At 41.4% G+C, this 27,797-nt stretch overlaps 1 protein-coding gene across 1 annotated transcript; it reads right to left on the bottom strand.

The window, feature by feature from the left end:
• LOC142368455 (uncharacterized) lies at positions 1-27,797 on the bottom strand. The gene is made up of 3 exons (XM_075450628.1): positions 27,542-27,797; positions 10,888-10,940; positions 1-1,394 (listed from the first exon to the last, which is right to left on the bottom strand). The coding sequence occupies exons 2-3, from the start codon at positions 10,917-10,919 to the stop codon at positions 650-652; spliced, it is 777 nt and encodes a 258-aa protein (XP_075306743.1). The 5' UTR covers positions 10,920-10,940; positions 27,542-27,797; the 3' UTR covers positions 1-649.

The raw sequence follows: 27,797 nt of genomic DNA, 5'->3' as shown, positions 1-27,797 counted from the left end.
CCCCCCCCCAAACAAACTACCTAATCCCTCTGCTCTTCTCTGGTCTTTAAAAACATCGGGTTATTCTCACAATAAATCACATAAAATGTTCAGATTTCATAAATAACAAGACACAATTTACAACCAAAACTATGAGTAACATAAAAAAAACGATAAGCCAATGACCTTTCCTTTCATCTGTTTGGTGAAATGAGGGGATTCCTGATGAGAGAGGAAGCTATGGCGAGGAAATTTTGAGTTTAGGGATTAAAATATTATATATTATGTGATCTGTGATTTAAAAGGCAGTGTGCCCATAGCAAAGCCGTGAGTGAGCACATACAAAGCTGTGGAGTGTTAAACACACTGTGAAACGCCTGCAGGTGATCTTCAGTCCGCACACTGGTCTCTTCAGTTAGAACTTTATACAAACCTTGTGGTTTTGGAAAGGTAGCCTCCTTCTCAAGGCCGACATTGTCTTCATCCACGATAAAAAGAAGAAAAAAAAATAGTTCAAAAATAAATCTGTGCTTTTTTTTTTCTGTAAACAGAGCTTTCCTTCATTTCATGTTCAGATAAAAACATAATTATTCAGAACTGTGGCAAAGTCTCACGATGAGTCCGAATGCTCTGTCAAGTCCGATCAGTTTTCCATGTGATGCGTTTGCTGTCACTCGAAATCCTCCCCGGCGGTGGCGGCCTCCAAAGCAGCCAGGGCCTCCGCCACCATGGAGTCCGTGACGCTCTGAACCTCCTCCTTCTCGTTACTCACGCTCTCCTCGTCCTCGCTCTTCGACACCGAGATCCCGCTCTCCTCGGTGGAAATGTCCGGAGTCTTTGGCTGCGTGAGCTCGTCTCGCGTGCCAGCTGAGGACAAGCTGGTGGTGCTGGTGTGGACGTCCACAGACAAAACGCTGCCTTCATCCCCCGTGTCGCACTGGTAATCCGGTGTCCCGCCCACGCCTTCATCTACCTCGTCCACTGACGGGCTTTTGCTGGTAGTGATGGAGCTGTCCCACCTGTTGCTCGCGGCTCTGTGCCCCCCCTCATTCTCGTACTCCTGTATGTTGGGGTACACAGGCACCTGGCTCTGACCTTTTTCCATCCATCGTGCATCTGGCTGGATGATGTACAGCCCCCCCTCTGCAGGTGGAGCGCCCTGCTGCTGGTGCAGCTCCTTTGCACGTGACGGTGCAGCGTGCAGCCGGTGGTTGACATGATTGTTGTCGATCTCCAGCTTCAGCGTGCTGTCACTGGACTTGCTGTAGCCCAGGTTGTGGAGGCCCTGCTTCTGGCTGCTGTGGCTGCTGTGCGGGTCACGGCTGGGAGGCTCGCCTGTGAAATGATGGGGCTGGTAGAGGGAGCTGCCTGCAGAGTCGCTCTTCCTCACATCCACAGAGGGGTCATAGATGTGGCTGCCAGAGAAACAAAAAGGACAGACGGAGGATTAAATACAGCATGACAAACAATCCCAAGAGGTTTTACCAGGCTTGGCAGCCTTTTTTAGATCACCTAGCTAAGTGCAATGATCATTAATAAGACTCATAATAGGCTACTCACCTCAAGGCAAGGCAAGGCAATTTTATTTGTAGATCACAATTCGTACACAAGGTAATTCAAAGTGCTTTACAGCTACATAAAATCACAAGAAGGCAATAAATCATAAAAAAAAAACAACATAAAAATAATCATTAATTAATTAATTTAATTTACCTCTTCTTTGAGAATTTGTCCACATACATAGAGTACTAGGGATGCAATACGTTTATCATTGCTTGAAGTGTACCCCCTGTTCAGTTTGTGCTGTTGTTTTGATAATTTTATTTTTATTTTTTGTTATTATTTTTCTTTCAATTTATTTCTTTATTTTTTGTTACCATTATTTATTTATTTTTTCTATTACCCTCATTTCTCTTGTATGTCCTACACGACTTGAAAAAGACTTAATAAAAATACTGTGCAAAAATAAATGAATAAATAAATAAACTGACCTGCAGACCAGAAAAAAAAAAGGATAGACGGGCCACTTCTGGAGCCACAACCATTAATCAGCTTGCATGAAAGCTGGTATTCAAATAATAAGCAAGTAGTGGCTGGCACAAACAAATAAAGAGCAGCCGCTCGCAGAGGTGGCAAAGGCGAGAGACTCAGAGTCATGTTTACTCATCAACATCTTTTCATTCTATAATTATTGCCAATCAGTTGTCCTTTGCCACGCTGACTGATGTTACGGTACAATCACAAAACAACAGATGCCTTCATCTGATGTGAGTCTGTCACCATTCTGTCCAACACGAGCTGAGAATCTGTCATCAGGAAGTCAAACTGTCACGAGTTCGATCATCAATGAAATATTTAACTGAACATTATGCACTTTTACCAAATTTTGATGTAATTTTTTAGTTTATTCTGGTAGATTTTAGACTGAAATCTGTTGAACGCACTCACAATGGAATAACATTGGCGATCTCTTTTAATCTGGAACAACCGTGAGGTCGACATTTGAATTATTCGAGTTGACATGCAAAGCTAAAGGCATGACCTCAGCTCATGTTTGTGTTAAAGCTAATTAACATGTAAATGTGGTGAAAAATGACACCTCCCAAACATCAGCCTGCTCACAATGTACTTCAGAACCAGAGATAAAAGATGAATGAAGCCTTTAGGCCTAACTGTTTAGAAGTTCTTACTTTATCTATGACCTCAGTAAACTGGCCTAATTATTTTATGAAGGACTGCTGCTGTTGATATATTATTCATTAATCTCGGGGTTGTACAGCGGGGTGGTGGTTAGCATCGTCGCCACAAAGCAAGAAGGTTCCCAGTTTGACTCTCGGCCGGGGCCTTTCTGGGAGGAGTTTGCATGTTCTCCTCTCCCACGATCTAAAACCGGTATGTTCGATAGATGGTTCTAAATTAGGAGAGTTAGCGTGCATGGTTGTTTGTATCTGTGTGGACGAGCTACCTGTCCAGGATGTACCAATGGCAAACATTAGAACAGTGATTTTCAAAGTGGGGGCCGCCAGGGGGCGCTAGGGGGGCCTCAGAAAATTGGAGTGAAGATAAGAAAAAATGCAAAAATAAAAAAATAGAATTAAATTTTTTTTAAACATTATAAAAAATTGTCACATTTTTTTAATCAGTATTGTAAAATACAATTTATAATAACATATCATATCGAAATGTTATTTGCCATGCTTGTCTTTCTGATTGGCTGCCAGTCAAACATCGTAGACCTGGCGGTTTGCGCCTGTTCTCAAGCTGCTCTGCTCCTCAAGCTAGCATGTAGGTAGCTAGCCAAAATGGACAGATTTTTGACTTGGAAGAGACTGAAAGAACTGGCCGACTAAAATCAGAAAGTATGAGGCAGCATACATTAAGTTTGGCTTTACAGCCGTACAGAAAAATGGCGTCCTCTGTCTGGAGACCCTCTCAAATGAGTGTTCAAAACCTTCGAAACTTCAGTGTCACTTGATACAAAAAACATCCGTCAGAGTCCGAAAAAACGGTTGACTTCTTCAGATGTAAAGAAGAACATTTAGTCAGTTCTAAAAGTTGATGTTTCTTTACATATTTTGTAGCTTTGTCTGTGGTTTGCAAAGGGGGCCAGAAGCTAATACTGTTTGGGGGGCCATGGTATGGAAAAGTTTGGGAACCCCTGCATTAGAACATTGTTGCAGATTTTCCAGCCGGTTCTCTGGTGAAATCTGAGGCTGAGCTCTCAGGAGCTTCTACTCTGAGCATATGAGCACATAAGTGTGTGTGCTGGTAAAGTGGTGCTCACTTGTTGCTATTGTGGATACACTCAACTACATGCGGCACTGATATCAGCACAAAAACATCAGAGAGCCTCATCCGCCATTCTAAAGAAAACGGAGTGATTCTCACGACCTACTTTTTGCATCATGTCCTGCCTCCCGTGTGCTTTAGGCTGCCGCTCCCCAAACACATGCACTCAAAAAAAAAAAAAAAGGTGAATCTCTCAGAAGAGAAAAGTTGACTTACAATTTTTCCTTTACGGATCATTGATGACAGAAACTGGGGTCAGACGTTCAGAAAAGCCCAACAGTCTAAAATCCAGTGATATTCAGGGCGTGCCTGTACACACAGTGAGCAGTGAGCCCCAGCTAAAGTAAACTTTCCGCAACTCAAATGAATGTCAAACTGTTCCTTCCAGTTCAAACTGTGAAATACTGACTGGTGCTTGAACAGGTTTTTTTTTTTTTTTGTGAGCCAGACTAATTGTAGAGCTGGGCGAGGGGCCTGAGAGGCAATCAGCTTAACAAAGCTTGAAAAAGGAAGCTGGGTTTAAGTGTTGGTGAGGATAAACGAGGTCTCAAAGACATATATATAGATACTAATTTATGCTAAAAAGGTAAGAAAATGTCCATAAATGATATTGCTAGTATGGGATGTCATACATCTTCATGTGAAAAGAGGCGAACTGTCCCTTTAAATGAAGTCCTTCTCACCTCTTGGGGTTCTAACCAAGTTTAATACTATCGTAAGTCTTAATTCTTGTTTTATGCAAATGGTATTGTTCTGCGTTTTCAACCAGCACGGGCGCTGTTGTTGTCACTTCCGAACAGGAAGCAGGCGTAGCTGTGGTCGAGCGTAACCATGGCGACGAGGCAAAAAAATAAAATAAATGTATGATTCAACTGAAGCGTACAACAGGAGCAGCAACCGACTGCATTATGGCAACAGCACGAATTTCTCTTTTCTGTGACTAAAAGCTGAGTATCGGAAGAAAAAACAATCAAAATGGTGAAAATAGGGACCCTTCATGATCTCCAGTGTTTGCTAAACCTTTAGTCTTTAGGCTCCAAAAATAACAACGAGCCTAATCACACCAAAGAACCTGATACAATATCAAACAACTCCAAAGTTTAAATCCAGCCAGAGGAAGAGAGCAACAAATAATCCTGATGTGGGCTCCAGTACTTTTAGGAGGCTCCACATCGATGATTAATAATTAATACTCACTCATGCTCTACACCTTGAGTTGACCCTCGCCGCCTGCTGTAGCTCCCTGAAACCCCACTTTAAAGGATTTTCTGTTCCAGGGCGGAAGCGTGAAGCCTGGTTTATAGTCGGTAACGCAAGACGCAAAGCAAGACGCAAGAAGAAACGCAAGCCCTTGCGCGGTTGCAAGCCCCCCCTTGCGTGCTTGCGTGTGTCACCTCAATTTTCTAAACTTCACGCAAGACGCAAGCACAAGCCACTGGCTGTGGTCGAAAACACAGTGCACTTCACTCCTGCCCGAGCCGAAATCAGCCGGCCTGAAAAGCTGATTTCCCTTAAGCTATAAACTCTGTAAATATATAACTTTAGCAACATTTGAAACATTTTCAGGCGAGAAAGTAGTCGTTTAGACCCCCAAGGTGTTGAAAATCTGACAAAATACCGGCTATTTACAAGAAGAAGAAGCATGAATCTATGGAAGAGAGACTTGCCAAAGAGGTCCTGGCGGTGAATTTCCTTTCATCGTAGTAGGCTTGTCATTGAAAAAACCCGCTACTCCACCTACTGTCCTGGCGGTGAATCGCCACGCAGCACACGCAACCGCCAACAAAGCAAAATGAAGTATAAACGTCTCGAGCCATTAACATACGCGCAAGACGCAAGCGCAAGGGCAGTTAAAAGAAGTATAACTCAGCCTTTACTCAGCCTTGAGTTGACTTGCTTTATAGGGGGGCTTTATTTTGTAGAAGTTATAAGAGGTTGTCAGACGTCGCCTGCTGTGAGCGCATGTTGCTTTTCACGGCTATTTTTTCATTGTTTTCTCAGCGGCAGCGGAGCTGCTTCCATCTCGCACCTCTCCAGGTGCTCCCCATCCTCTTGTGTCTCCTTCAGCGTTATTGTCATCTAGCTGCAGCTCCCTAATCTACCACCATTTAGCACTTCTCCTTTTAGCTTTTACCATCTCTTTCTTTTTCTGTCAAGCTGTTAAATTCAGTCATCTTTTTTTTATTTTTTTTATCTTACTTCCCACAATTAAGCATTCATGAACTTATCAAGAATACAAGTCCTGAGATTTAAGAAGTTGACTTTCAAACGTATCGATTGATTCGGTAACAGCAGACACACATAAATGTCACCCGCCCACACAGTTTTATCTCACACAGAGGCTCACCCTCTGACTCAAGCGCCACCGTCCAACCTTCAATCGTTCCTTCTGTCTCTTTTCACTGTGGACAGCTGAGAAAATGAATGCTTTCCTTTTCTTTAGCTCTTGTCCTGATTCCCAAACACCAAGGTGAGATCTGAAGCACGCTGTCAGAGAAGCCAGAGACACTCAAGGGGTTTTATGAGGGAAAAGAGACCAATAATTCATAGAGGTGGACAAAAGCTTTGAAGCAGAAGGAAAGTGTATTTTTATCAACAACAGGAGGGCGCCCATTTTTTATCTCAAAGCAATTTTCAAACAGCCAACAAATAGATAACCAGTTGTGCCAATTTCCCTGCCTTTGTTTTGCCAAAATAGAAAAACAGGACAAAAAAAAAAAAAAAACAACAGAGAAAGTATCTCACTGCCTGGGGGAACATTTCAGTTTTTCATATGAAAGAATGCAAGTTTAATTAAGTGTTTGAGTGGCAAACAGGCCCAAATCAAATAGCTGATGCAAATCAAGCCTTGAATTCAAGGTCAAAGACAGAGAAAAGCAGTACGTTGAATTCTAGTTGCAAAGGAATATTCTTGCATACAAGCTGTTGCAGTTAATGGAGGTTAGTTCCTGCCCAAGACACTTTGCAGTTGCTTTAACATCAGGCGAACACCAGCAGCAACACATAAACGGTAAAATATAAAGAAAGAACGTGTGGTAACTAGTGCACTTTTCGGACCACAAAGAGCAATTCAATAAAATTTGGTTTGTTTATATCAAGCCGATTGTCAACGTTTGTCGTGTCAAGGGACTTTAAACAGATAATAAAAAAGTTAGATGTATTTCCAGTAGGGCTGGACAAGTTAACTCGTTAATTATTTAACGCCGATAAATATTTAATTGCGCATTAACACGTTTTTTATGTTTATTTTTTTATTTTTAAATTTTATTTTATTATTTTAAAAGTCTGTTGCTCACAGGCTTTTATTTTGTAAAAGTCTGTTGCTGTCTTCTGAGGAACTGGAAAAGAAAGTAATCGGCGGATCCACCAAACCTGGAGAAGGGTACGGAACTTTTACTCGGCCATTTTCATTTTAAAGTTCTTCCAGACGGCGGAGTCGACAGAACCAAAGTCATCTGTAAACACTGCCAAGTTGAATTGTCTTCTCAGCGTAGTAGTTCCAGTCTAAAATATCACTTAAAGGCAAAACACACAACTGATAGCAGCAAGTCATTCAAGGAAACAGACAGTGGAGCGAGGCTTCTACATAAAAACTACAGAAAGATGCTGATGTTAAAAGTGTGTTTGCACAACAAATGTTATGGCACTTTCATTCATATGGCAGCACATTTAAAATAAAGCTAAATGCTAAATGCTATACACTACTTTTGAATTCATTTTTGGATTCTGCGTACAAATGCGATTAATCGTGATTAATCAGGGAAATCATGTGATTAATTAGATTAAAAGTTTAAACGTTGCCCAGCCCTAATTTCCAGTTATTTTAACCCTGATATTTGGAGGAAACAAACAACAACAAAAAAAAGGTAATATTACCGCTATTCCAAAAAAAGATTGGGAGACTGTAAATTGTAAAAACACAAGGATGAAGCAGGAATGTCAGGAAGGAAAAGAAATGGCTGCAGGAACAACTGGTAACAGTGAAGGAGGAGGACTGAGGATATTTGTTAACAACAGATGGAGTCATAATGGTCGCTGAGGAGGAGTTCCTCTACACCCCAGATGTTGAACTGCTGCCTCTGAAAGAGCTCACCTGTGTTAACTGCTGTGTCCACAGCATATAAGCTGTTGCCAAGCAACAAAAACGACACCCCGACCCATGGATGGTGATTTCTATGACACCTCAACTTATCTAAATGTTTGTCAGCAGAGTATTTAATAACAAATTATACTACAGTGGTGTCATTAATAAAGTTTTATTGAACTGAATTGAATGGTCTACTGTTTGATTTGAAGAGTTTCTAATGCGCCACATAGCAGATGAAAAGGTGGACCACACGGGGAACAAGATCTGAACACAACCCAAGGTAAAGACAACGATTCCTCCATCGATCATTCACACCATGTGACAATCATACCAATTATGTTTTTCTTTTTGTTTGTGCACCTCCCAGGAGAAGCTGCAGCTGTCATGAGCCACACTGAAGTTACAAAAGAGTAAATATTCCACCGAGGAATATCTAAGACTGGAAAAATGTCAGGCTGGTGGGTCATTACTGGTGACCCGGTGACCTTACAGGCCTCGCCTGACAGACCCCAAACCCTGCTAATCCCACAAATGTGACACTCAACACAATTACGGAGGTATGTGTTCACGTCACAAGCATTCACACGTGTGTCTTTGACATGGGAAAGAAAAAAAAAAAACAGTTTGAAGGGGGATTACAACTGTGGTATGTGAACCCCAGCGAGCTCTTTCATTAATCTGCAATCAGAATATCGTTTTCCAGCCCCGCTCTGTCTACTTGTCCGCCTTAAAAAAAGCAGAGCGATGTCGAGCCCTGACAGCGACGCCTTGTAGGCTTTAATGAGCAGACAGTCCTGCAGAGAAATACAGTAACCAAGGGTGATGGCTATTGGCATATTGACTCACGGTTTGTGCTAAAAGCCCGTGTGAGGCTCACGATGCAGACGCATTATAAATGGACCTCTCACTATCTGCATGAGACAAGACAAGAAATCATTATGTGGCCAAGCAGACATTTGAATTGGCACTGCAGAGCAGCAGATAAGAAAATCAGCAGTGAGAGGCTGATACTGTGGAGGTGGACAGTGCTCAGGGGTAAGACAAACATTAATGTGATGTATTCAAAATTCATACAAGCCGTGTGACGCATCGACCGCAGGTTTATGCTATTTAAATGTGCTTTTATGTAAAGCAGCGAACAATGGGATTGTTACTGAAACATTACTAATCATAGCAACGAATTTAATGATTGGCAGTTCATCTCAACTCTACAGCCATGCTCCATGATTGCAGAGGCTTAAGTTATTCTGTCTGACACACCTTTAACAAACACACATCATGAAGAAGTTATAAATATAACTGAATAAATGAAAAACTGAAAGTTACAAATTCTATCCAATGAAAAAAACCTCCTTGGTTGAGGTACTTTTCCTTGAGGCAGATGCCAGTCAGTAAATAAATAAATCTGTTTCTTGTTTTTCCATCACTGTAAGGAGTTTTGATAAATAACAGCCACGCATCGACTTATTGTACTTCAACAGATCCACCGGGTAATACTGAGGTGTTCTCAGGTTCTCCATCAATATCAGCTCACCTTGCTACAACGCCTGCATCTTTGGCAGGGCTGGATCAACCGGCCATCTCATGTTCCACACATGTTGCACTGAGCCGCCTTCTGTTTGCACGACTTAAGAAGCTTTGCACAGTGTATGAAAGCCGAGACGTAGAAAATACATGCTTTGATTTTGACTACATAGTCCCACCCTAATTGTGGCTAAATGTAAAGGCTGGTTAATAATATAAATTGATTTGACTACAGGGAGTAATGCCATCGTGTGCAGGGAAAGCCTTCAGCATGATATATAAATACACTTCTACAAGCTCCATATTTCATTATGGAATGATGCTAATATGAATTGTAGTACCTTTTTGGTTTTCAAAAGGATGGTTTCTAAAGCAACTTTTTAAGGATTTTGTGTTTATTTATGATTTTGTTTCATTATTCTTCTATTTTTTTACTTTATTGGCCAACTCTGGACAATTCTGTTTTTTGTCTTTTCTCTTTTTACTATTACTTTTCTTCTTACTTTAGTATTTGTAAAAATATAGGTTGATGGGTAGCTTAATTTTGTTCAACAGGACAGGCTTAAATATAAGCATTACACTTCAGCCTGTGCCTTTTCAGTCACAAAAAAAATGCTATGATTGTACTGAACACATTTGTTGTATACCGTGTGACTGAATAAAACAAACAAACAAACAAGGCTGAAGTATTTCTTCTTTGATTACTTGATTATTCAATGGAATATTTGATAGAATACCAAATAACAAGGATGTAATTTTTGCACCGATAAAGACACAATTTGAAAAGAGCTTCGGTGTAGTGGAGCCACTAAAATGTCTTAATACAAGCAAGAACATTGAGGTTTAACTTCATCAGTCGTAATTCTGAGGGAGCTAATGGCAGTTTCCAAGCAATTTCTACACGGCGCAGTTACTCTGTGTGTTAATGTCCGCTGTAATAATCACCAGAGATGGGACCAAGTCACACATGTGCAAGTCTCAAGTAATTTTTTCTTGGTCAAGTCAAGTCACCTTATTATTGCACATTTACCTGCAGAATCTGATCTTAATAAAGTGAAAAGTCAAAATATAAGTAACTGTCAGTAAACATCATTGGCCAATGTGTCCAACCTGTCCACCCCGTATCATATCAAGCTAACGTTAGCTAACTACCGACTAGGCTGACAGGATAATATTAGATAATTTGACGAGCACTTACTGGTCAGAATGGATCTTCAAATGACGAACAAAGGTCGTAGTTATGCTAGATGCTTAACACTCAAGTCATTAAAGTAATCGTGTCTCAAGTCAAGTGCCGAGTCTTTAACTTCCAAGTCCGAGCCAAGTCTCAAGTCTTTTATTTTTTGTCAAGTCAAGTCACAAGTCATCAAAACAGCGACTCGAGTCGACTTGAGTCCAAGTCACAGAGACTTGAGTCCCCATCTCTGATAATCCCTGACTTATTGGTGTTATCACGATATAAGTCGACATTGTGTGAGACAGCAAAGAGGCACAAACAAACATCTCACCTTTTTATCATCCTGCAGCATCGGCACCCCATTTGGCCGGCTGTGTTGTGGAGCTGTGGAGACACATTAACAGAGGAATTAAACTTTATCCACATTTAAACACACACATCCTGTTAACTGAAGAGGAAAAAAAAACAAATCAACTCTCAACACGTGACGTTTTCCCTCATGAAGGACGGGTTAGACGTAGCTCCCCAGCTTCATGTCTGTGTGACACATGGATTCAGACGCTGCTATTGATCAGACGGATCACCACCTCTGACACGCGAATGGTTTTTAAATTAAAGCTTTTTCTGGGCTATCTTGAAGATTTCACCTCATCGGTCAAGTTTTGGCTTTGCCCTTGGTCTCGAAGGTGTTTGGTCACGAGGATGAAAGCTCTGCCTGCCTGAAGCACCGATAAAGATGTTATTGCCATCCATCACTGTTGCCTGTGTGTGGAGGAGTGTGTGACTGTCTGCGGGATGGGAGTGACCTTTTCTCTCCCGGTGGTTGTGTTTCTCTAGGCTTTGGCATTTCATCGCCTGGGTAAATAATTAATCACGGACTCTCGAATGAGTTTGTCTGAGAGTGAAGGAGAAAGTGAGATTGACAGAAGTAGAGGGCACAGTGTCTCTTTGTGGAGTAAAGGGAAGGATTTGTGCCCACCGGACAAAACTGTTTCTCATCTGAACGTCAAGTCTCTGACCCCGTCGGACTTTATTTTACAACAAGTTTTATCGCTGCTCAAAATGGTAAAAGAGTCAACGTAAGAAGGGAAAGAATTCATCACAGTCCTTATAAAAAGAGTTTTAAGTGTCATCTGGTTCATCATCAACATAAAGGTAAAGGACAACTAGACTTAACTGATTGAAACAATGTGGTATGATCTGCTTTCTTTTGTCAAAATAGCTCAAAGCAGTGATGTTTCTTTTTTTTTAACTGGGCTGTAGCCTTAAGAATGAAGCTGTAGATACACTGATGAATGTCTTTAAAAGGGGGCTCGATAACTTCATAAAAGACATGCACACATTCACGAATATTACGGCTCAAACGCCAAACCGAAGAAGCGCTGCCGTGCCTCCTGGCATAGCTAACAAAAAAAATGAATGGGGGAAAAATTGCTCTTGAGCACCCCAAAAAGACAACTTCCGACTGCTGAAACTGACGCATAATGTAGTGCAAGAGGACACAACACAAGGAGCAGGAGCCTATAAAATAATGTAAAAGGTAAAAAACATAAACCTAAGTGTTTGTAAAAAGTCCAACACGGTTATCTAACATGGTTCAGGGCATGACTGTCCATAGGTGACTGATCATGATTCAGATACGCTCTTAATGCGCCTGAAGGGGATATTTTATAATACTCTCATCATAAAGAGCAAACAAATGTGCTACTTTATGCAAATTCATATCATATTTACTCCTGCACCAATCCAAAACAAATTGTCCTGACAAATACTGTCCAGAACATTCTTACATGAACTGACCTGCACCCCTTTAGCTATCGTTAAGGTAGCTAAACCCTAAGCTAACGTTAGGGTTTACTGCAGGTAGACTCGTCCAGAGTGGTCTACCGTTGGCAAAAGGGAGCAGGGACCTCTGCATCAGCTGTTAGCAAGCTGTTAGCATCAGTGCTAGTACGTTTAGCACTCATTGCTAACAGATAACTTTGTTCATGTTGGGAGAACCATCTGGAAGGGCTTTCAAGAACTTAAAAGAGCCTTTTCCTTAACTGTTCTAGCTTTCCATCCTCAAGATTAACGCACATCGTATTGTGCAAAATAGCCCTTAAAACACGTGTTATCACTCATATCATGTAACATGTCTGTAAATGTGCATAATTATTTACTAATGCCAAATAAAATGTGACAAAGACAACTATATTACTCATGAGATATTTATTAATGAAATATTAAAAAAATTAATTTGAAACTATCAAATCAGGCTTCATCAAAGCAGCAACACATTAATTTAAACCAGACGGGTCACTAAATTAAAAATGAGGCAAAGGAAACTCAGCAGAGAGAACTGTCAATGCAACGAAGCTGCACTGCACATGGCCCTAAACTACAAATCATAAACGTAACATTTCAGCAATCAGCATTGAAACGTGCTATTGTAAATATTTTGCCTACTTCCAATTAGTGAGATACATGTGCCTGTCGGGGTGCGCAGATTCTTTTAATCCTCGCTGGCACTGAGCAGAGGGCCACTCGCAACTCCTGTTCAACAGAGCCGTGACCTCCTGTTGTTCTTCATGTTTAACCAGAGTAGAGAACGCAAACTCACAGGCAGGTAGTGGGGAAAGGAAGAAGGTTGGACATGCTTGGGCACTCCGATACAGAATCCAACCAAAACGGATCCAGTGGGAGCTCAGTAAAGTTGAGGTTCAGTGTGCGGTCCACACGGAGCTCTGCACACTCCTCTCTCTCTTTCATAGGGAGCTTTTCTGTTGAGGATTCCTGCTTGAATGGGTCTCTGATCCAGTCATAGTCCAACATGTCAGCCACACGTGGAAAATAGTGCTCAAACCTCTCTTTTAAGGTCTGAAGGTGTTCGGCATACACAGCGCAGCTGATGCCAGCGGGAACATGTCCATGGTGCCCTGTTCCAAAGCCTCGCGCCACAGAATAATTTTGCCCATAAACCCCCCACAGAATCTTGTCTGTGGATGATAAAATGTTTTCATTCCTGCCCTGAAGCTTGGCGTTCAACTCGTTGAGATGTCTGCAAGGTAGTCCTTCTGTGGGACAGCGTGTTCACAGGAAAATTCCAAAAGCTCTTCCCGAAGCTCATAAAGACGGGATAGGACTTTCCCCCGTGACAGCCAACGTACGTCTGTGTGGAGGATCAGGTTCAGAAATCAGCCAGATTTCAGGGGCCTTGATTTGATGTAATTCACCATCTTCCACAGCCTGGTTCAGCACCTCGGTTAACTGGTTTGGTTTTGGAAACTAATGCCTCTCGATGCAAAATGCAGAGGTGTGTCACAATATGTGGGTTTTGTGCTTTCACCTTAGCAATAAATCCTTTCACTCTCCCCGTCATGCTTCCACCATCTGTGCAAAGACTGACGCACATATTCCAGGTCAGATTGTTCTCTTTTAAATAGTTATTCGTAACCCTGAATATTTCTTCTCCCGTAGTATGGCTTTCCATTTCTTTGCAGAAAAAAAAAGTGTCTTTGATAGAGTCACCATCAACATATCTGACGTTTGCCAGAAGTTGGGCAGCGCCACTTATGTCAGTGGATTCGTCTACTTGTAGGGAAAATCTGCCGCTCGCCTGTAGTTTCTCTGTCAAAAGTTGCTAAATGTCTTCTGACATGTCCTCGATTCTTCTTTTTATTGTATTATCAGACGACGGCACTTTGGATAGCTCATTTGCGGCATCTGGACCCAGCATGACACCTACAATTTCTTTGCAAGCGGGGAGGATGAGTGTCGTGTGTGATCGTGTGAGGTTTCTTCCACTTTGCAATGAGCTCCGCTAGCATGTAACTAGCCTCCATTGCCTTTTCAGACACTTTCACACAATCCAACACACGGCCTCTGGTTCAGATCCCGCGCTCTTTTGAAGTAGGCCAAGTTTCTCTCAAAATGAAAGGGATGTTTGGTTTTCTAAGTGCTACTTCAGCTTGCTCAGAACCATGTTAGCATTAGCTAACTTCTCCCGACAACAAACGAGACATATGGTCACAGTGGCTCTCAAATTAGAGACAAGCTAATCCATTTCAGCAAGAAGAGTAGTGCTCGGTAGTTTGGTAAGTCAGTCTTTCTTAAATTAAATAGACTGAAAGGGTGAAATTGATTAATTGAGACCACTGTTAACCACCCCAGGAGTCGAGAACTAAAACAGATCACTGAAGGAGCGAGGTGTGAATTAGAGATTACACACGTACCCATGACAACTGGAAAACAACTATAAGCATCTCTCAGATTGGTTGATGTTAATGTTCATAGAACATTTCAGAGAACCTGAACACTTCAAAAGACAACTGCTACCCATGCGTGGTTTTTACTATGGCTCACCTGATTGGTTGTATCTGATCCTGGACTCATTAAATAATTATTACATCAGTGAATTTTAAAGGAAAATGTTCATGAACTGAAACCTATCGTGGGGGTCATACAGCGAGACAACGACACGAACCAAACAAGCAGTTCTACCACAGAGTCATTTAAACAGGGTTGAAGTTTTACTTTAATATAAGAACATGTTGTGACAGGACCTGAAATCTGCCCCCAACCAACGTCTCAGTGGTGAAAAATGGACTAAAACTCTTCCAAGTTGATCAAAAGTCACCAACTTTCAACTCAAGCACCGCTGCACGTGGAAGAAATAACTGGACCCATTTATATATTTTAAACGATAACATAGAAGGTTGTTGTCTCTTCACCAGGACAAACAACAACCGGGTTAAAAACCTCTGTGTCTGACAGCTGTGGTGCTTTAAAAGCCAGAGCAGTGCAGCACTGCGGCTCGGTGAACCACCAAGATTGATGCCAACGTTGGATCGATTTGTTGTAGGTGTTGCATCATTTCATGAGATTTGTTGACCTGTGGAATAACACAGCCTTCTCTGCTAAAACTCTTATGATTTATAGAAGTAACGTGGATCTATTACTCCTGTATATTTCCAGGCTGATTTGATGTAAGAGGTTTTAGTTGCTGTTGGACTCCATCCATCTTTGGTCCCGGGAACGAGATTAGAGGTCCAGGGGAGCTCTGCTTGGTGGATTGGTTTAAAAGACGCAAATAGGACGAATGAATCTGCTCCTCGTGTTAGTATTGATTAAGTTAATGTAAAGAAAGTGTCCTTATTTGTGTGATGGCGTGTTTTTTTAAGATACAAGGGTATCGCTCTATGCCTGTGAGCATGACTTGCATTAAGAGGCAGAGTTATTTCTGGAAAAGCTTGACTTAGCTCTCCCAAGACGTCTAATTATCCTCCCACAGGTCTGCTGCTGAGCACAAAGAGTCCAGAGCTGGAGGTGGGTGTCATCACTGATACAGGGTATCATCCTCCTGCCTCTTCGTAAAGAGGGCAACACACACACGACGTTCATCCACATGCTCATGAAGAATTCGGACACATGCAATCCAAGAGTGTGCACCACGCCAGGTGCAGTTCGGAGAGGAATTGGAGAGAGGAGCTGATTTCCCAGCGGCTTTCAGGAGCGATCACATTAATGGAGCGTTGGGCTGGTGCGGAGAGGGAGTTGATACCACAATCAGACAACTTTTACCATTTCTAGTCACATTTATGCAGATCAATAACCCTCCGACAAGCTCCAACTCTCAATCCTGTGATCGCTCCTGTTGCTGGGGACTAAGATTTCTCCCTGCAACACCACAAGCTTCCTCATCCTCTTCATATTTTGGTCTGTGGTGGCATTTCGTTTCCTAGTACATTATTTATATTACATATCTCGCTGCTTTCTGATTTAAGGCTCTTGCCTTGAAGTCTTGAAGACTGCTTGAATTCGTTTAAAGCCTCCTGCCAAATATAATTGCTGCAATAAACGGTCCTCAGAAGTGGCTCTAACTGAGCTGCTGAGGTACCGATTACAGGTAAAAACAAGAGAAAATAAACCTAAAGACAAACAGATAGCTGCATAAAATCATGACCCGTCCTTAATTTTATCAGAGAAAGTTGGTGGTTATTGTACTGTCAATGTATATGTGTGACACTGTACTTTTTAAGATATATATATCTGTATTTATATTCATATTCATGTTACATAAGCAACATAATACTTCATATTTCCTGACCATCATCTCGCTCCATCGGACACTAAAACAATTGTCCATAATTCACAGTGTAAGCTGTCTATACATACGAGTGAACCAAAGAAAAGATGGTCGTGAGACCTTTTCACAAACAGGGTCATCACTTTCCCCCATGGGAACTTAGTGGTTTGCTCAATAAAACCGATTCTAATGAAGAAAGCAGCTGATCATTGGCAGCTGCAGCTCAGGTGGTTGAGGTAAAGCGGACTGTCCACTTTTAGGAAGGTCGATGGTTCCATCTGTCGCCCCCAGTCCATGTGTCAGAGTGGCCTAATACTGAACCCCTAATTCCTACTGATGTGTTATCAGTGTGAGTCTGACAGAAAAAAGAGATATAATCATCTGCATTAAGGGACAAATGTGCCTTCAGTTAGAAATAAGACTAGAAAAGCCCTACTGAAATACATTTAATACCATTCTTATATATCAGAAACTGTTTGTTTACATGGTCAGTAACCATAAGAGATAATAATACTGATGTTTATTAGATTAGATTAGATTAGATTTAACTTTATTGTCATTACACATGTACAGGTACAGAGCAACGAAATGTTTAGCATCTAACCAGAAGTGCAATAAGCAGGATAAATAGTGTGGTATAATGAGGTATGTACAGGTTGTTTTTATAGCATATGGACAGTTTTTGCAGATAAAAATCTATGTACAGGTGAGACCGTGTATACCGGTGATTGAGCAAAATATACACAATGATTGATTGAGGTGTTGAAAACATATTATACAGAAGGATGGACGATTCACAGGAACTATAGCAGGATTTACAATAAAGGAAAGATGATAAGTTAGGGGACATAAATACAGATGGGGGGAGGATTAAATGGTGCATAAATAAATAACAGTAGCTTCCTTCTAACTAAACTAGTGCTATATTCTGTACATCGCGTAAACAGCTTGTTTAAAGCGTGCGTGTGCAGAACAGGGAAGTATTACATAAAACTGTGGCTTTGCCTGCATTTTATCTTTTGAAAATCAGTTAACAAGGATGTTTGTGCATGTTTACGCAGCTCTTTGCCATAGAAACACAAGCTCCTCAGATAAAAACCGAATGTAAAACAGCCAGCAAAGACGTTACGTTAAACACAAATCTATGTCATTAATTGATTAAAATGACACTAATTTAATCTTTTATCTGTTGTCCAAGCAGGTGGAACACCAGGAGCATTTGTGTGTTTGGGTTCATGTCGGGCTGATTAATGGCCCGCTGACTGGATCGGAAAAAGTTGGTTTGCATCAGAGCGGAGTTGGGTTGCGAATTTGCAAGGCAAAAAGTGTCTCTGAGTTCTAACAATGTGACTGTGGTGTTCCCAGCCCCGGGCGCAGCATTGTGCCGCTGCTCAGCAGAAACAGCTCCCAGTCGGAGGGGAACGAGACCTCCAGGCCAGAGGTGACACGCTGCGTTTCTTAGCTAACAATGTTCCTCAGAGCGGCGGCGGCCAATGAGTGACTGCTAGCTCACATCACTCTGCTGATAACAGTGACGCTCGCATTAAAAGTCAAACACAACTCCCGACAGCTTCAGATAAACACGGCGGGCGGAGGCATGTTCCGGCTCCACTGTGTCTGCGTACAGCTGCCGTCTCTCCACGCCGTGTTTGCAGAGTAAAGAGCCACAAATACAAACGTCACGCAGTAAACAGCCACGGATTCTCAACATGACTGTGTGTTTTAGGAAGGATCTGTGGTAAAGCTACTTATTTCGGCTGTTGTCGGGGATCTGACTGGTGGTTAAAGCACCTAAACAAGAGATCTCCCTCATTGGCTGCAGAGAATGAGATGAATAACTAAACTGATACAGCTAAAAACAAGCTTTTAAACAGCTCTGAGCTCTATTTGTTTTCAGTCTCACAGCTCTGAACTGGAAGCCACCTCAAAATGTCACAATAATAAATGAAAGGCCGAGAAAAGAGGATGTTAAACAAACACCAAAGCTGCCATGTTTACTGTTCTTATTTTCTTTCACGGTTCAGTGCGCATATATACGAAATGTCAAATAATTAATCAATAAGGAGAAGAGCGTTAGGGCCTCGACCTCAGGCGAATCCAAACTAAGCTGCCATATATGGGATTTATGGGCTTTCACCTTTGTCTGTTTTTTAAATAGTCAAAAAGTCGTGGAAAAAAGCGATCAACACAGATGAGACAGTGAAGGTGAAAGCTGACATGCAAACCTGTCAGTAATGTCAGCCTCAACAACCTCGGAAAGCCTTTAAAGAAACCAACAACAGCCGACTCACTCGCATCCCAACTTCCAAATGCCCAATCATGTTCTCCCCAGAGACTTTCCAAACTCATAATGAGATCACGGATTCAATCTGCGTATCAAATGACAATCATTTATTCAGATATTGGCCATTGTAGACTGGCAATAATAGTGCCTTATTTGCTCCCTGTGCCATTCAATATATTATATATTGCTCCTGTTTTTTATGATAGGAAAGATCGAGGGATGATTACTGAAGAGGAGAGATATTTCAGTGCTGGCAGCTTGGCTGGGCTCCTATCTTTTCCCTTTCTGAGCTACATTTGGAGGAAATTGAAACATTTCATCTTGGAGAAACGGGTGCAATAAAAGTGAGATTGCTGTAGAGTGTTGCCCTAAATGTGGTATGGACAGAAATCCAGATGATACCCAGAGAACTGGCAGTCAGGGCTATCTGTGAGCGATTGCTGCAGGTGGAAAATGTTATCCGGACAGATGAGGCTTGAAATAATTCTCTCGCTGGAAAGAGTCAAGTTCAATGTGATTTTAACAGCTAGTAGTTTTGTTTGGAGGTAGTAGTTACAGAATTTGGGGAAAGTTACCTTCTTTTTAACTCTAATGTGGACGATTCGATCGATTTAAGTGACTATTCTTTGACCCCAGGGCACAATTCAGAGCTTATTTCTCTGAAACTGCTGAATCGAAATGATGAAGACGACACAGGAGAGTTTGTGAGTTGTTAGATTAAATATTTCATATGATATGAGCGAACTGGGATCTGAGGAAACATTTACTCTGGAGAGCATCTTCAACTGCTTCTCTTGAATTTGAGTATTAAAAAGGGAAGTTTTTGGAGGTTGTTTTTGATTTTTTTTTAAAAAGAAGATGCAAACAAGTTTAATTAAGCTAACGTGCTAATCATAAGCAATCCCATGAACAATCTGTAACAAACGTCATCAAAAGTGATAATAACGACAGTAAAAGGAAAATCTTGAACTTGGTTCATGGCCAAAGGCGCTCGTTCAAAGTTGTATTGAAGTTAGCAACAACTACACTGAACATTCAGACATTAACCAGGCTTTGCAGCAGGAAAGTAGCCTCATTGAGCCGACAGACGGTTCAGTCTTTCTGAGCTTTCTTTAAGGAGCTAAAAGACTAATTTAGTTGAAGGTCTTTTGGAGTTCTACTGTGAGACAAATTAAATCTGTTGAAGGGTGAAATGTGCAGCGCCGGTTACCCAGCAGTCAAACAGGGAGTGTGCTCTAGCTTATTTTCACAAAAAAATCTGTTCATCTTACACATTTCTACGGATTGTGGGCGTTTTTATTTGCCCCTTGGAGTGTAACTGTTGTGAAACAATCTGAAGCCAGGTTTTTATTGCCATTCATGGAAACAGTACAGAGCTTAAAAAAAATTCAACGCTTTCTTGAGGTGGTTTGTGACTGTTTCAGTGAAGACCTGATACATGCAGACCTGATAACTCTCCCCTTTGCTCTTTCTGACCCGATGAACATTAAAATGATATGATATGACTGATCGCTGTTCCCAGAAAACGTTTCCCAGATATTCCAAAAGCTTAAGTAATTTATGAAAAATAACTCTCTCCGTTTACCTCCTGTTGATGTCCACCACAGCTGTTGTTTTTTTTCCTCCTAAAAGCTTGTTCACGGTTGGGCCAAGGACTTCTTCAGCTGGGTTAAAAGCCTACAACTCCATCACCTCCATCAGTTCAAGATCACTCCAGACTTGCTTCACTGGTGAACAGAAACCTGGATATATACTAAGTTTGGTTGATCTAATTTCCTGTTTTATTTGTGTTTGTGGGTTTTTCTTATGTTCATTAGGTTTTTGATATTCTAGCTTATTTTTTCTATTTTCATTGTTATGTTCACTCCAGTTATGTAACTATCATCATTTCTTTGGTTGTTTCTGTTACTTTAGTGTCATAATGTGTTTAACTCTGTTTGGATTATTGTTTCCTTTGAGTTTTTATCGTAGTCACTTTGAGTCCTTGGTTTAGTTTAAGTTACTTAATTCCTGCCATTGTCTCTGTATGTCCTCAGGTGTCTTGGTCTTGTCCCAAGGACACCTGTTTCCTGATAATGTCTCACCTGTTGTCACTTTACTCACCAACCCTCACAGTACTTCTCGCTCTCTGGTTCTCTCTGTCATTTGCCAGTTTATTGTCTCTTCCCCCATGGTTTTCCTGTCTTTGCTGTTTCTTTACGCTTGCTTTTTGTGTTTGACTTCCTGTTCTGCAGCACCCTTGGTTTGTTTTGATAAAAACATCCTTGGCTCATTGAAGTTTGCCTCTGGCCTGTATGACTTTTGGACCACCAAACTCTCTTTTTCCAGGGATCCCAACGATCTTCTCAGCTGACTGAATGTGTGAGTTTGAGCGTTGAAAGTTGAAGTTAAACATGGGATGCCTGAAGCAGGAATAAAACGTTGGAAGTACTTTGCACTGCAGGCCCCATCATGGGAGTTCTGGGTAATCTCAAAAGTAGTACAAATATAGTACAACCACTCCCCATCAGGGCTGTTTTGGGGAGTGAAATCCCCTCCTTGGAACTTTGTTCCAGGTATCAAAATGGAAAAACCTGAGGAAAAGATCCCCAACCGGCCGTGGTTTCTGGAGAAGGTTCCTGCTGTGGAAATTAAGTTTTTGTGTGATTAAAAACTGCTGTGATGAGAAGCTCTACTGGTAAAATCTGTATAAGCAGGAGGGTGTGATAGATGGATGGGCTGATGCTTCCCGTGTGATACTGTTATAGTCACTATCAACAATGAGTTAATCATGTTCATCGTTGCCAAAATAACAAGAAATAACCCATATTTGAACTGAAATCCAGCGCAGAAAGAAAACCTAAAGGTCATGTCCATGAACACAAATAGTTGGGAACTACGTTGCAAGTTTCCTACACTTGTTTAGTCGGATAAACCAAAATAAAAATCTACCGAATCGTGACCGTATACACTGAAGTGGATACTAAACTATGATTTTGTGTGCCATTACCCCAAATAAACATGGATTGGAAACGTACATTCAATAAAGGTAAGAAAAATTCACATCTGAACATGTGACAGGGGCTTTGGCCATTTGATTTCTGACTTTTAACACAAAAACATAAACACTCCTCCACCATTTTGAGATGATCTCATTTGTTTTTGTTGAAATCCATCCACAAGCATTTCTGTACGACTGCGGGTTTGAGTTGCTGGTCCAAACATTACACATACCAACACTTAACAGCTAAATACAGGTAGATGAGGTTCATACACAAAGAGACACCAGAGGCTTTCTAAATGATGACTCAAGTCCCTTGTCTGCCGACAGTAATGGAACGAACATTCACGGAGTTGTTGCCTGAGGTGTAGATACGAATGTTTCGAAGGACAGTCCCAAGACAACAAAGAGAGTCTTTTACTCGGTCATCTGATAGAGCTCTGCAAAGAGGAGCTTATGTAAGGCCGTGTGTCACATTATAAAATCACAATTTATATCTTAACACCCAACACGTTGGAAAGGGTGATCATGTTCATGTGGGTGTCATAGAAAGGGTGTGGTGATGGAAAAGTAGGCCAACTGGTTGGACATCCAGCTCAATGTTGTTCCGGATTCTTCTTCTTTATCATTTTGTTCGTCAACGGTGGATTTTACTGCTTGTGCTTTCCTGAAATTTGTGATTTTAAATCAGGAACATACACAGAAATATGGTGAAATGAGTATGAGAAATATGGCACCCGCTAGTATTAAATTAATATTCAATGAAAGACGTGTCGGGCGGATCAAGAACACACTTCCCAGCAAACGAGGTGAAATATATCCAGCTTCTGAATGGGTGGTATGAGCTTTTCGAGCTAAAATGCTATTTGAAATCACGGGAAATTAGTCGAGAATTAGTGTTTAATGGCCGCCGTGTCTCTCTTGTTGTTTACGCTATTAGCATTTGAGCTAACAGTACCAGAGACGTTGCACCGGAGCCTGATGAAGCGCTCGTCTATTATTACAAACAGCTAACAGCAGTTAAATATGTCAAAACAGAACAAAATGCTTTCAAATGACTGTTCTTAGAGCCAAGGTGATCCTTGTTGTTGTAGCTGACATGAAAAACTTTGAAAGCGAGCTACTTTACGGCTTATCCCTAACATTGTTACTGTTTAAACTGAGCTAAAGTTTCAAATATGGTTATTAATAACATATTTCTTAAATCAAGTGGCCCAGGCAGATGAGGAGAATCCACAGATGTCTGAGGAGTAATTGCTCTCAGGAATCCTCAACAAGCAAGAAAATCCAAAAAAAACGAGCTGCAAACGTGAGCGTTAGCTTCAGAGTTTCCAGCTTCTGACCGCAATGCATGATGGTCTATTTTGGCACAGCTTCTGTCTTCCATCTTCAGTTTACCACAGTGTTTCCTGCGGGTTGACATCTGAAACTGCTGACTCAACACATCCATAAAGTGTTGAGTCACCCTTGATATCGTTTCACTGCAGCTTCTTGACTGCACGGGGCATCGTTTCCATGCCCCGGTGTGGTTTCTCCTTTAGGTGAAAGGTGGGGCAACAGGGTGTGGGAAGCAGGTGGGCGACTATTGGCCCGATTCTTTAACTGATGAAAATCAGAATGAACTTAAACAAGAGCGGAGTAATTTATCAGTTATTTAAAGATTAAATGTAATGATTTTCACCTGTTATAGCGTCTTAGAAGTGAGGATTCACAGCTTTCCTCTCTTTTAAATGAAACTAAGATGGATATTTTTATGTTTTAGACAGGTGGAACTTGGGTATCATGATTTAAAGATGTAAATAGGAAATAGTGAGAAGTGTTTGTCGGACATCTCCAAAAGAATTAATGGGCCAGTAGAGATGAAAATATGTTTGTTGTAATCTCCATCACAGTCTCAGTTGTCTTATAAGCAAACTGAATCTGCTTTGAGCAAATTCTTGTGGACATGTTACAGTTTTGGATAATGAAGAAGGATGACATGTTGAACTAAATTCTAAAGCTCTTGTTTGAATCTGTACAGCTGCAAACATAGACGATGGAATAGCTTACATTTTGTGTACCGCCTTGACCTTTGAGCTGTTTTTCAGCTCAGAGCACATGTTCCTTCTGTTTTATCGAAGCGTTTGTGTCCGAACGCATCCTGTGTCACAGCCAGAGATGCCCGGCTGAAGCTGCCACTCTGTTAACATGCTGCCAGCTGCTTCTTTCCTGAGCGGCCTCGCCTTACAAAACACGCCAACGTGAGATCACAGTGGGGATCGAGGCCGGAGGAGTGATGGGCTGCCTTTCTGTCACAAAACAGACTGGTAGTGACAAGTGTGACGGCAGTGTTATCTGCGGTTTGGCAGAGTGTGACAGTCGGGGAAAAATGGCCATTTTATCACCTCGACTCTCCAGCTTTAATCTCTAAGAAAGTCAAATTCACACACGAGATAATCTCATGAGAAACACCTAAAATGAACAGTTTGATCCTATTAAGATATATCTGAAAGATGTTAACTGAAAACAATTCAGTCATGTTTTGAGAAGATATAAAGGAAGACGCGAAGATATCTAAATAAAGAAAGCAAGTTTTTCGTATCGGATCGGCCACATTATCTGAAAGCTCCACCAAACCTTCCAAATCCCACAGGTTTGCTGTCTGGATCTTTTGGCTCTAAAGCTAATTTGCAACCAATTCTAATCGAGCTGCAACTGGCTTTTATCTTATTTACCTTATTAATCTATCAATCTATCTCTTATGTTCCACAGCATTCGATAGAGTGACCCGTCATTTTAAAGACGCTGTAATGACAGAAAAATGCTTCTCAACAGTCATAAAAATTGGTTTCTCTTTATATTCTTTCATGTATTTTAATGCTTCTTCCACTCCCTGCTGCAATGCTTTTATTTTATGTAAAGCACTTTGAATTGTTTGTACATGAAATGTGCTATACAAATAAATTTGATTTTGATTTAAAACACAGAAGAAGAGAGATGAGCTTTCCATTCAATTAATATCAGAGTGAAACTGAAACCTGTTCACTGAGGTGAAGGACGTCAGCGCTCCTCCTGAAAGAGTTTGTTTGACAGACGTGCGCGGCTGATTTGAATGAGTCGGGTGCGATTAGGCAGGTGTATCCATGGTGAGTTGTTATGGCAACGAATTTATAAAAAGTCAGCCCAGGTTGACAGATGAGCTATGACATGTTTATAGCTTCTTTCAGCTGCATTTCGTGTTTAATTATCAACCGATTATCAAATCATTCAGTCTGATTAAAAATGATCAAAACACATCCTGAAGCTGAGTTTGTTTCCCTGAACATGAAGTTTGGTGAAAACAAGCCCCGCCCCCTCTGTGTTACCCAGCAGCCCACGCTTATCAATAAGTCTCCCCTTTGCTCTTTTACTCTGCAAACAGACCCGCTGCTGCGTTGTTAGATGTTCTAACACATCACCTGGTCCAGGTCTGACATTTGCAGCTGCAGCACTTTCAGTCCATTCATTTAACATTTTTTTCAATGAAACACCAATAAAGAGGTACATTTTTTACAAAAGTTTAAAGCCTCTTAAAACACAGACGGGCAGCACAATAATTAAAGATCTGCTATCAAAAGAGTTGAAAGTTTCTGTTTATTGAGCGCTGAAATAGATCAAATAAAGGACAACAAACCTCTCTGGTTCTGAACTGAATATCTGTAGCTGACACTCCACCAGGTGTGTCCACCTGCAGTTATTTATTTTTCTGTCAGAAGTCGAGTTTATTTGATGGGAAATCTGACTGTTGGAGCCATGACGTCTTAAATTCATACAGGGCTCGGGTAAGATTTCATATATTTACCCTAATTATGGAGCAGGTATGGAACTGAAAAAGGCTTCTGCTTTTAAATGTTTTATACAAAAATGTGTTCTTTGTTCTTATTTTTCTATTTAATCAGGAATGAGATAAGGCAACTTTGTGCTATTCAAAGTGCGTTTAAGATGTCCAGATGTTATGAGAAACCTTTGTGTTTGTGGGTTTAATTTGGCAGAAACTGGTTTGTAGAGGTCATCATGAAAGTATCCTGGAACCGCCGAGGTCGCATGAAATTGTTAGTATTTCAAATGAAATGTTTGAAAAAGCTGCTTCTCAAGCACGAGTGGAGACAAATTTAGAGTAAAAAGCAATCTCTGACCACCCCTGTCTGCTGTGGGACACTTTTTCTTGACAATAAGAATCAATTAATGAGTAATTAACTCATTTTAAGTCATCGTGCTTTTCGGGAAGACTTTTTTTGCTGCTAAACAGCGATCATGCTGCTCTGAAAAGTCCTGATTTTTCTCTCGCCTGTTTAATTCCTCTGATTTAATACTGCTGATTAATCGCCAACGAAAACAACGACTCTTCACAACAGCCTAAACCATCATTTTATCATTTTATTATTCATCAAATCTGACATGCAAACAAGCCTTTATATTTACTAACCTTTAATGTGTGTTGGTTAGCTTGTGAGATGAATTAAAAAACAAATGAAAACTGGAGGCAGGAGTGTTTACAGTATACAGTATTAGTGTCACTGTTCTCAGGGGTTAATTCAGTCTTCGTGCTGCTTTGTTGCTTTTAAATTATGTTATTTTCAAGTGGACTGGACTCTCTGTACAACCTGTTTTCCGTGCACAGTGTAAACACTGCACGGAGCTCGTGTTTGCATCCCGTTTCAGGTGCAGTCGTGCAAAGTGAAGGCCTGAAATGGTATTTGCATCCACTTTTAATATCCCTGTTTTTGTCTAATACGCTGCCAGTGGGTGGAGTCTGCCACTAAAGGGCAAGAAAATAGGTTTATCAAACCACAACTGAGCACCTGAGTGTGTAAACCAACAGTCATGGCTGGTAAACGACACCTGCCTGGAGTTATAAAGGAGGTTCAAGTGACACGCTGATGTAATACAGCTGCTGGTACGTGGCTATAGCTTCACCTTATGATAAACGATGGGGGATCGACAGTTTGGGGCCCAGATTTGAGTGGCCCTGAGTTCAGTTTGGCTTGGTGTTAGATGTGCAAACACAGCCCAAGGCCGTGTATGTGAGCTCTCTGAAAGCAGACCTCTGCTGCACCTCCCCATCCCAACAGCAGCTCCGCTCACTCATTAACCCCACCTGCACATGTGCAGTGTCCTTCTGGGTGTTGTGGAAACTTTTAGCCTGGCTGCCCATACAGCGGGACACACCAAAGCACACACCAGTCCATATAAAAGACTCTTTAATACTCACATTTTACACCTTTTTTATGCTGACCTGAGATAAAGAGGCTTCAGGACAACAGTTACAGCTCTAATATCTGGTTAAAGGTACATGTGTTTATCATTTTCCACGTTTCAGCTTGTTTTTAAATGTCAGCTGTAAGGCGTGCAACAGGTGCGCGCTCACACCTCTGCAAATGGAGTAAAAACCGACCTGAGTTGATGTGATAAACGTTACATTTAAGCCATGTTTTGGCCGCTGTTCACGCACGGCTTTGTCCTCGCGACATATGGCTGACACACCTGAGTTGAACACCTTTAACTGCTTCTCAGCTTAACTCGCAGCTGCGTTGTCATGACACCCAGGCACAGAGATGACATTTGGAAAGTGTAATAATAATAATAATAATAATAATAATAATAATAATAACAACAGAATAACTGTTTCGACCTACCTGTCGTGCTAAGCGAAGGTGTGGCACTTTGCCCCAGGTATCAGAAACACACGGATGCCATTTAATTCGTCTCCCTTTCGGTCCTTTAAGTGAGTTAAAAAGTAGATTTCGGGCTTCCTGACGGGGTGTGGGGCTGAAACAGACTTCCCTCTGTTGGGCTGAGTTGTTTTGCTGAGCCGCTGAGAAGAGTTTCCCCCCCTCGGTGGCCACACAGTCCCATGTCTCCTGTGTGAGCGGCGGGTCTGCTGATGGGTAG

Source organism: Odontesthes bonariensis, chromosome 19, assembly GCF_027942865.1.
Source record: "Odontesthes bonariensis isolate fOdoBon6 chromosome 19, fOdoBon6.hap1, whole genome shotgun sequence".
NCBI classification, from domain to species: Eukaryota; Metazoa; Chordata; class Actinopteri; order Atheriniformes; family Atherinopsidae; genus Odontesthes; species Odontesthes bonariensis.
The sequence above is the reverse complement of the archived record's forward strand: the minus strand, read 5'-3'. Positions and strand labels throughout refer to the sequence as shown.

Bases quoted from the DNA above. Each gene is read 5' to 3' on its own strand.
- LOC142368455 (XM_075450628.1), bottom strand. From the start codon at position 10,919: ATGGGGTGCCGATGCTGCAGGATGATAAAAAG. The intron at 1,395-10,887 runs GTGAGATGTTTG...TTTCTCTGGCAG, and splicing joins TGCTGCAGGATGATAAAAAG to CCACATCTATGACCCCTCTG.